Source organism: Oncorhynchus tshawytscha, linkage group LG12 (assembly GCF_018296145.1).
Source record: "Oncorhynchus tshawytscha isolate Ot180627B linkage group LG12, Otsh_v2.0, whole genome shotgun sequence".
In the NCBI taxonomy this organism is placed as follows: domain Eukaryota; kingdom Metazoa; phylum Chordata; class Actinopteri; order Salmoniformes; family Salmonidae; genus Oncorhynchus; species Oncorhynchus tshawytscha.
The window spans coordinates 58577853-58588819 of record NC_056440.1 but is presented as its reverse complement, the minus strand read 5'-3'; the positions used below and the strand labels follow the sequence as shown (position 1 = coordinate 58588819).

At 43.8% G+C, this 10967-nt stretch overlaps 1 protein-coding gene across 1 annotated transcript in view; it reads left to right on the top strand.

Annotated features, from left to right (window-relative positions):
* The first annotated feature begins 794 nt into the window (after positions 1-794).
* Positions 795-10967, top strand: part of LOC112232222 (A disintegrin and metalloproteinase with thrombospondin motifs 18-like) — a 50102-nt gene continuing 39929 nt past the window's right edge. The window contains exons 1-3 of the mRNA XM_024399037.2: positions 795-1131; positions 1244-1322; positions 2067-2386. Of these exons, the coding sequence (XP_024254805.1) occupies positions 1030-1131; positions 1244-1322; positions 2067-2386 (501 nt within the window). The 5' untranslated portion in view covers positions 795-1029. The remainder of the gene's footprint in view (positions 1132-1243; positions 1323-2066; positions 2387-10967) is intronic.

The window sequence follows — 10967 nt, the reverse complement described above, 5'->3', positions numbered from 1 at the left end:
ATGCACCCTGGACAGGTGTAAAGAACATGTGAACAAAAATGCCATTTGACACTTGGAAAAAGCAAGTGCAAAATGATCAGAACAAGTGTTCAAATCACGTGTAAACACACACTGGACAAGTGAAAAAAATCACGTTTGCAAAAATGACATTTGATAATTACATTTCTTACAAAGGTCTGTCAGGTGGGCAATTTCTTATAAGACTTTTAAAGTGGAATGAAAATCTGACCTTGAATTATAGGCTACACAATTCGTATTTAATCAAATACTTTCTGTATCTTCCTTGGTGTGGAAAGTTGCTTGGACCTGAAATATTCATTTAACATCTCTATATCATTTCCACTGGTCATAGACGTCAGTTCAACGTCTTGTTTTGATTTACATTTGGTTAGTTGTCAACTAAGGTCAATTCAACGTGAAATCAACAACAAAAAAATCATAATGCCATTGGATTTAGCTCTCAAAACTGGGTGAAAAAAATGAAATGCACTTATGTTGATGACTTTTTGCAAATCCAATTTGTTTTCCACGTTGATTCAACATTATCACATATATTTGTTTGGGTTAAAATTACGTGGAAACAACGTTGATTTAACCCGTTTTTGCCCTGTGGGTTGTGTGGGGAGCACGAATTTGTTCAGCTCAACACTGAGCCAAAGTGAGTTAAGAGCTTTCCTACACAACAGTAGACTACTTATCTCAGAGAAGATGATGCTCTTTGCTGATTGGCCCCGCTTCGTTTCCACCCGCGGGTGCTACTGCTGCTTTACAGTCTGCAGGAGCTGACTGTCACTGTTCACTATAGAGAGCACAGTCAGCACTCCGGCGATTTGCTACCTGTTTCAGAAAGACGCACGAGTGCGCTTTACCTCTCCAGGCACAGCCAAATGGACCCTGCGGACTTGACGTGATTATATGTAAAAGGCACCAAAAGAAATTAGCAATGTCTTACAGTTGCATTATGCGCTGCCGCAGGTTATTACTTCTGTGTTTGTTGAGGAGGTAACAGAGGAGGTATTGCATGCCAACATGGATTGCCTTTTTCTTTTGCTATGGACTTTGCCTATCCCACTTGTCAGCTGCACATCAGTGAAGATTTTATCCACTCTGTGGTTCTGGAACACATTGAAGGCAGGTGACAACTGTATAATCAGATATACGTTTAAATTGCAGTAGGCTGCCTGTTACAGTAAACTGTTGCGCATGTTGTGCCATTAACTTGTTCCTACCTGTCGTTTTGCAGACGCTGCATATCTACTGCTCACATTCCATTTACTCTGTTTCGTCCACTTTTGCCAGTGACACCAGTGGACTGAATCACGGTTCGTATTTTTGCACGGGCCGGTTGTTTACTTCTCTCCATAACAGATAAGAAAATGTTTACTAACAGCATTGTAGTCTGCAACAGTCTGTTATTTTTTTTGCAATCCTTTAGAATGAAACAATAACATAGCTACTGTTCAGAAATAATAAAACGCATTACTTGTATTTGGTGTGTCAGGTTTATCGATGAGTCGCCAGTTAAAGCGCATGGTTTCTTGCGCGCATACTGCCTCTCATCTTCTTGGCTGGTAAACTTTAGCCACGCGCGTTATGCCGGTGAAGGAATTCCCTGCAGAAGCGGCAGTTTCCTCATTGAGCAGCCGGATACGGGGCGGGTCAAGTTTAGATGATTTACATTCTTTGATTTACCAGTGAGAGTGGATGTGACTGTAAAAAACTATCTGGATTTGTTTCTGGGCGTTCCTATTAGGCCTACGTGGCGTCTGATACTGTTTCTAAATAATGGGTGTCTCCGTGTTCTTATTGAATAAATGTTTATTATATTGATATAGGCTATGATAGTGGAATAACGTTTATGACTTTTGGATCTGAAACATGATTTGATGATGTCTAATACTCCCCTCATAAATCAGTTAAATATTATGACACTGTTTGACCAACTATACCGTGATCAGTATAATTAGACTAGAGGGAATTGAGATTTGTGCAAATGCTTTGTGCAAATAAGATGAACCCATTGGATGTGGGTTTGGTAAGTGACCTTCTCTGTGGTTCTCCTTCAGATTACGTGTTTGTGACGCCAATTGAGGTGGATGCTCAGGGTGGGTATGTGACCCACGATATGCTGCTGCGAGGCCGGAATAAGAGGTCCCTGCCATCCATGAGGGGCCCTGTACACTACAGACTATCTGCCTTCGGGTGGCACATGCACCTGGACTTACAGCCTTCCATGGTAGTGGCAGAGGGCTTCACAGTACAGGTAGTGGGGACAGAGGGCATCACCACATTGGCACAGGAGCCAGCCCATCAGGACTGCTTGTATCAGGGATTTATACACAACTTCACAGCTTCCTCTGCAGCCATATCTACATGTTCTGGCTTGGTAAGTGTCCCCTTGACTCCTTACACTTTATCCTGTGTCAGGAAACATTCACCTGTTTTTTTTCTTGTGATTTAGACTTTTCATGGATTGCATCTTGTGATGCAAACCACCTTTATAATATGCAATGTAAGAGACAGTTCTGTTTTTTAAATTGCTGGCCTTAGTGCCTCTTTCACTATTTCCTCCCCTCAGGTTGGACACGCAGATCACATGTCCCACCCCGGACACTAGGCCTCCATAAAACATACCTTTATTTTTGCCAATAGCATCTACCTCTTCTGCTGCCTGCTTTTTGTCCCTTGTTTGCCCTGCTTCCCCATCTCCCTTGTTCAGTGCAATTAAACCCAGGGTGAAGTTTCAGCCGCTTGGCTGGCAGTGCTACTCTTTGTATTGTCCCTTTCATTAGTAGTAGCTTCTCCACAATAAAACAGCAGTGACCCATTCTTTTAAAACTGTGCACGGACACAATGTAATTTGGGAGCAGTTGCATTTGAATAGACTGGAAGGACTCTTTGACCTGTTTTCTCCTCCCCATTTTCTTTTTTTCTCTCCCAAGGATGACCCGAGGGCCATCAGAAATTCACTTAGTCCACCGTTACGTAAAATGTGCTTCTACTTTTAGATTTCAGACGGAAAGAAGGGAGAGCCACATTAAAATACCTACTTTTACAGTAGTACATTAAAACTGGAAAAAGGGGGAAGATCGAAAAAAAAACATGCACCGGAAAGAAGGTCTGTCTGTTACACTGAAAGAGTGCATAGCCTGGAGGACTTTAACCCCACATGTCATCTCCCCTTCACGAGGATCTTTGGATTAAGTACAAATGAGGACCCATTCATCCCCATTGATCCTCAGCAGCTTCTTTTGCCCGGAAACGGAGGATAACTGGCAGCCTGTTTGGGTGAGAGCTTGATTTTGTTTTTGTGCAAGAAGAATGTTCATTCCGAGTTTGGAGTGGCGCTCCTAGGGAGGATGGAGGCCCTCTCTGTGGTAGTGTACAGTAGGTCCCCACTGCTGGCACACAGACAGACAGGCTCAGGGTCGGTCAGTCTGCCCACGCTGGTTCTCTTAACTACTGTTTGACAGCATCATGCCCCTAGCAGATGGAGGGGGATTCTGTTTTTAAATCAAGATCAGGCAGACTCTGTATTAAGACCGGGGATAGGGGATTTGCTTAGTAAATCCTGAATAATTTAACATGGTGTTTTTAATTACATTCCTCATGAGAAGGACATGTACTTCCTTTGTGTGTCAATAGTATTTTCTCTTTTTCTCTTTTCTGCTGACCTCAAATGACTTCAAGACACCAGATAAAATAAAATAAAACTAGTACAGCTATTGCTGGTTGCACACAGGAGGTTTCTGCCTGCATTCTCTGGTACCAGAGGTCACGGTGGTTGACCTCAGTCACTCTCTCTTTCAGGGTCGTGCTGGTCTCAGTTCCTCTGTAGTGCAAGTTCAAAGCTGCTGTCCCATTCCTCTGTGAATGCAGGGAGAGATAAATTAGAGCTCTGCTGTCCCATTCCTCTGTGAATGCAGGGAGAGATAAATTAGAGCTCTGCTGTCCCATTCCTCTGTGAATGCAGGGAGAGATAAATTAGAGCTCTGCTGTCCCATTCCTCTGTGAATGCAGGGAGAGATAAATTAGAGCTCTGCTGTCCTCCCCAGGCCACCACTCCGTACACTGGGTGACAGAGCCAGCCCTTCCTCACAAGGACCAGTCCCCAAGAGCTGAACTGAACTCAACAAGAACTGTTCCAGCCCACGACCAGTAGGCTTGGATGCACTCTCTGAGACCTTCCCTAATATGTCATTTATTATCTTATTGGAAGGCGGGAGCATTGGTGTGTGGACCAGCTATATTGTTTGGCTGTTGAGCCGTTAGATTGCCCCTTCAGCGGATTCCGGCTCTCTGGCTAAGCGTGTCCGACCATGACAAACTCGACCATGACCTTTCCCAAGCCCCCTCTTCCACGTTAGGATGCGTGTCTCTATAATCTATACAGTTACAGCCACACCTTTTAAAGTTGAAGTGTTAGCTGAGAAAACGATGAAACACATTTCTGATAAGACTTCAAGTTCGTCTTGGGCGCATATTTTATGTGGTTGAAATAGTCTGCTTGCATAACAGCGTCAAAGATAACACATTACACGCGCTGTCACTTTTTCTCAAGAGATACTGAGAGAAAGAAATCCGATTTCTCCACTCCTGTTGCCGAGACAAAATTAACATTTGTTGTATAATTTTACAGCAAGAAATGCATAATTCTGCAAGAGTTAATATTATATTACTCTACGTGTGAGAGGTTATAGGCCTACAGTCGGTGTCCATATTTCAGTTAATATTCCATTTAACCCATATGATCTTAAATTAGGAATATTCTGTTTATTTACAGATACAGGGATACTCGTGAGCGGGTGCAGCTTATCCCAAGTAAGACTAAAACCGGGCTATGAGCTACCATCCGGAATACTGTGTGCATGTAAATGTGGTCACTGCGAGGCCTCTCTCCTTTCAGTGTTCCCTATTGAAGCAGGTCACTTTCGCTTAGGTAACCACATATATTCCGAGAACACGTTTTTGTTGTTCTTTGCTTTAGAAATTAGCCTGAGAGGTCTAGGTGTATTATTTTCCCACAACCCCTGTGGAGTTGTAGACCTGTTCTAATTAGGGGGGTAATTGAGTCTGTTTGGATGTGTACTAGGGGTCTTTTTAATGACCCCCAGGTACTAGGGGATGAGTGTGAAAACTCCCCCCTGTCTCTTTCTTTCTCTCATTCCCCAGCGTTTTGCTCTCAGACACCTCAAAGCAAGTTGTTTATTTTGCTGAGTGCCTTATTGTGGTCGTTGACACCCTAGAGTGTGGAATACCACTCGGGGACAGTTGTGATATCCATTAACGATGTACTGAGGAAAGGAAACGTATCAGCAGACATGCACATTTGTCTGTCTCGACGAGGTGTAAGTCGCAGGACGTTCCGCTGTGTGAAAAAAAGAAAGACGGTCATTCCCTTCCCGTGGGGTGGTATTGGTCATATAACCGGTTTATTGGGATTATTATTGGGAATATTATAGTCCTACATATATTACAAAACATGATTTATAGGTGATGTGGTGGCCATAAATGATTGTCCTGGAGTGAACTTTTCTTTGGAGAGTATCATATTTAAATGCTGTGCACAGGCCTGAAATAAACAAGATGGCTGCAGATCAGTTCTTTCTCAGCACCACATATGACCTACTGTAAACCACAACTCTCTCTGCTCAGTGTCCCATGGGCTCCATCTCCCCACAATGGGCTCCATATGGATGCAGGGCATACAGGGAGTAGGGCTGAGCCTGATACATGATGAGGGATTCTCAGGTAGGGCTTTGGGCATTTGTACTTGTCCATTTTCATAAGAGGACTGGACAAATTGGAACGTCTGTTGGGCCTCTGTAGTTACAATGGCTCCCTCGTCCCTCTCATAACTCATAGGCTGTTATGCCACATACGACGTGAGCCGGTCGTGTTGTGAGCGCTGCAGAGGGCGATTCCCTGGTGGTCTCTGTGGTGACAGTGATGTAGTGCCCACCGCTAGATGCCAGTAGGAGAGGGAGCCAGGCCCTCGCCATTCTGCTCTTGTCACAGGCATTGTGCTCGGGTTTTCTCACGCAAGACAAATGAGGAGCGCTGAAGTGGTCGTCACTTCACAAAGCAGAATCCATACATATTCCTTGACGCGTCTGTGTCAGCACAGTAGATGCAGTACAGCTTTAGTTAGACAATATGTTATTTTCCAACAGCGGTTCTGGCTTGTTGTGAGATGAAGATAGTGTTTTGACCGGTATGGCTGCTTTAGTGAACATTTGTCTCTGTGTATAAGACGTGCACAAACATGGTTGCAGAACAAATCAAATCAACGTTTATTGGTTGCGTACACCGATTTTGCAGATGTTATCACAGGTGCAGCTAAATGCTGGTGTTTCTAGCTCCAACAGTGCAGCAATACGATGCAATACAAGACACTACACACATAATCTAAAAAGTAAAAAAAGTAAGAAATTAAGAAATGTCATAACGAATCCTATTAACAACCCAAATAGCACTGTAACAGTAATCCAAATGCAATCTCTACGTATCTACACTGGATGAATTTACACAAGATATTCTCGGAATTATATGTACAGTTGTAGATATACCAGAGTGAGCTATGTCAAGAATCCAGTATATACAAAAAATATGCGGTGTGTTTAAACAGTGTCAATAAAATGAAATGTACAGTATTAAAAATATTAGAATGAGAGAATAAATTATTGAAATACACAGTACAAAACCCAATAGCAAAATGGACAGAATTGCAGGAAATTAGCTTCCGGACCTGAGTCCAGAATCAAAATAATATATATGTTTGTCAATGGGGGGTATTGACAGTATATGAATAGAAAAGGTGTGTATAGCAGTGAAAAAACTTTTTTTTTTAACCTTTATTTTATCAGGGAGTTATACTGAGACCACGGCCTCTTTTACAGAAATGACAGAAAACACACATCAAATATAAATACAAAATGCAAGCGGAAAGAAAAAGCACATTCATTCATAATAAGGTCCCCAATCAGCTGTATAGGATGAGCCATGACTAGAATACAGTATATACATATAAAGTGGGTAAAACAGTATGTACACATGATTAAAGTGACCCGTGTTCAATGACTGTACAAGGGCAACGGTCTCAAAGGTGCAGGGTAGAGTACTGTATGTTAGCCGGCTAGTGACCGTGTCTGTGGTTCAGGGCAGGGTACTGGAAACAATGGTAATTGTAAAGGTGTTAGCTAAATTGAACACAGAACCCTATACAGTATATCCCATATTTACTTTAAGATTGAATCAATTTCTCTTTTCCCCTCATATCCTCTTCTTCTCTCTATTTCTGACCTCTTGTGAGTTTGGGAGTGACTGAGTGCCAGAAATAGTGGACTTCCCAACTTGGCCGCCTGCAGAGTCATCATCCACTGTCAGAGGAAGTTGCTTGGTCCCAACTGGTCTGACAGGAAAATGAGTTGAACCTTGCCCATTCGATTCAGCTGATAAGGGGGCTGTATAACATCATTAGCCATGGTGTTTCCAGGCCCACCTCTGCTTTATTTGGAGAACAAGGGTTGCTCAGTGGGTGTCGATGCTCTTTAAAGGCAATTAGTGACGCCACACACTCTGTGGAATGCTCTATGCTAACGCTGAGGCAAACTCAAATCATTACGGGCCAGGTCGAATGATAGACATGGAGACATAGACCGCTCACACAGAAGTGGGCTGTATTTTGGACTGATAATGGCCTGTATCCTTTTACCATAGTTGACAGAAGCTGAGTGATGTGGATGCTCTGGTCTGCATTCACCGACACTGTGGTCACATGTAACGCTGAGCTGGAGTGCAGATGTGTTTCAGAGCTTTATAATCACTGGCTTTGAGTTTCTCACACATCTATCTCCCAGTCTTTAACAGCATGTAAGCGCTTACTAACTTAAAATATAATGTCATGACTGGGAGCCTTAAAAGCAGCTACAGTTTACACAAAGACAAGCTAATTACGTTTTCCCCCGCGACAGACCCTAAGGAACGAGCTATAAATTGCGTCCCGTTCTAACACTGAAAACATGCATGGCCGAAATGTGTACGGTTACAGTATGTAGTCACAGGCCTCGGAAAACCACATGAAAGCAAAAGCAAAGTCATGTCGTAATAGCTTCCATAGGGAAGTCCTCTGAGACCATCGGTGTGTTGTAGACTGTTGGGTTCGGAAAACTGTCTACTCAGAGTAACCATGTGTGTATGGGGGGGTCGTCTGATGTCTGCAGGTCTGAGGAGAAATAGACTGGGGTTGAACAGAGGACATCTCCCTCTAATCTGTGTAACTCTTACAAGTGTACTTTTAAGGAGATCACTAGAGGTCTGCCACATCAATATGCCAGCTTTCCCTGAAGTCTGAGGACCTGGTGTCTCTCTACTCCCTGTGAAATTCAATACATCTCAAGTACTTTTCAGATGATATATGTTATCGTGAATAACATCCATTTCACAGCACTACACATAACAAAACATGTATTAAATGTTTTGCCTGAAAAAATACAGTACATTGAGTTATTAGTATCTGATATGACTGATATTTTATGGCTACAAGTAAGTTTATGTTTTCTTTGCATGTTGTCCCTTCAGTGTTGTACTTTTACATTTCATCTTACAGTTCTGCTAGTCTTCGCAGGACTCTCACATACATTTCAGGCAGAACAAGAAGAGAGACGCCACCACATCTCAACAGATGGAATCAATTTCCTCCCATTATCAAGCATACTGCTAACTGCTGGAAGATGTTATTAGATATTTTATAGTAAAGTGTGGTATGTTTCTGAGACAAATGGAATACATGTGTGATAATTGAGTGTGAGGTGGTGAGTGGGGTTGGCAGACAATGGGAAGCGCTAGCTAGCTAACTGGATTTGCTCCAGGGTGTTGGTTAACTTTGTTGTGGGTTATCGGGGGGGAGGCACATTACAACAGGAAGTGGCTAGCGAGATTCCAGGCTAATCTGCTAACAGACTGTACACAGATAGAGGTTAGAACCTGGAAGAGGTTATTTGTCTCCTCCATCTTTGTCTCTTTTACAGTTTCAGTCTGTGTGAGTGATTCTGTCGCTGACAGATTTGTTAATGTCACAAGCTTAGTCCAGGGTAGCTGTACAAAACATATGCAAATGTTAAAAATGGGCTCATCTGGGATGAACTACTACTACTATCACCACTGCAAAAAATAGCAGAAAATATAATATCTTTATTGATGTAACGCATAGCCGAGATTTATACAAATAGCATCCATATATCCATGCATGGGCCTATATTGCTTGACAGTGTGCTGTGAGTTAGTTGGTGAGATCCCTAAACTCGTCAGTTCAAAGAGCTGGAGCAGGCACCAGACTGACCCGGCTACCAGATCTTTACAGTGCAGTGGAAAAGTGTAATGAAATGACAGTGAGGGTTGCACTCAAGTCTTGTGGCTATTAAACCAGTGGAATGGTTTCTAAATCCAGTATAGCATTGTGTATCCTCACCATGTTTGTCAGTGTCTCCTTGCTCTCTGTCCTCACACTGTCTACTCCTAAATTATGGCCTGTGTCGGGGGCTTGCTAAGGCTGGTTCACAGGGAGGGGTCCTGGCTGTTCTGGCTGCCCAGCTGTGCTGAAGACATCCCGTACGGTTATTCTCTCTCTGTCTGGACACAGTTTTCTAAGGCTCTGCCGAAGTCACGTTAGAGAACAAGGAGGAAAATGTGACACAGGAAGGCAAGGCACACAAGGTACCCGGTGGCTAGGCCAAAATAGACGTCACTGCATTTAGTGTAAACCCCCTTTGATTGAAACCCATCAGTCGGAAAGGGAAATCACTCTGCCTCAACAAAGCACTGGAGCAACACAGAGAACGAGGCTGACAGACATCGACGGACGCCCGAAGCCATTACTGCCCATTACTATCATGGGAGAAACAGAACCAAGTTTGACAAGAGCCCCTGGGTCACACACAGGGCCTTTTGATCCTCATCGGGGGAGGAATGAGCGATACAAGGTGGTTTGGTGGTTCTGTCAGGTCCTGGGGGAAGAGAGATGGATGGGATTATGGTGGACTTGGCCTCCCCAGAGTGCCCCCGTTGTCCCCCTGTCCTGTCCCAGGAGGTGGGAGTCTGGGAGCGGATGCCTGTGCATGGTGGCAGTCTGCCATGGCCCGCCACTGTTTTCACAACAAGAGCTTCTGCATGGCTCCCCCTTTGTGCGCATATGTTTACTTTGCCACCTGCTAGTCTGGGGAAATGTGGATCAGGAGGGTGAAGGGGGAGGTGGGTGTCACACATAGAGAATGGACAGGGGTCATGGGGTGTGAGGGGTTTGGGGGTGTGGATGACAATGCACAGCTATTTGAGCTGGATTTGGGGAGTAGGGGGTGAGATTAAATGGTATTCCATGGCCAGACGGAATGTGTGAGGTTCAGCACTCTAGTCAACGATCTCGGACATGGTCAGAGAGTGGAATTAACTGCTTAACTTGGTCATCAAATGAGAGAAAGGACAGAGGCTTGGGGAAACCAAAGAAAAAGGAATTCATTTTTCTTCATTCACCTCTCTTCACTCGGTTCTTTCTCTGTCTCATGAAATCACATCATCACATAAACGAATGACTAGGCAATACATAATAATATAGTAGTGCTGACCAAAAGAAAATACATATTTTTTCCCCCTAGTCTGCCAATGCTTACAGAGTCCATTTCACCATTATTCCTCTGTTTGTAACTCACAGTGGATGAGGCCAGGTGGATACATCCTGCTCACCAGCGCTGTCTAACGCTCTCTTTCCCTGCTGACATGAACATCCACAGTAGTGAACTGATTGCCTGTCAGAGGCCAGGGTGTTTATCAGCCTGTTTGTCTGGTCGCTCTGCCAGGCGGAATAAACCAAACCCACAAGCCTCTTCATTCTACAGCAACACGACACATTTCACGGACTGCGATAAATGCACGCTCAGCTAGCACAGCACAGCAAACTCTTCTAGAACGTCTTG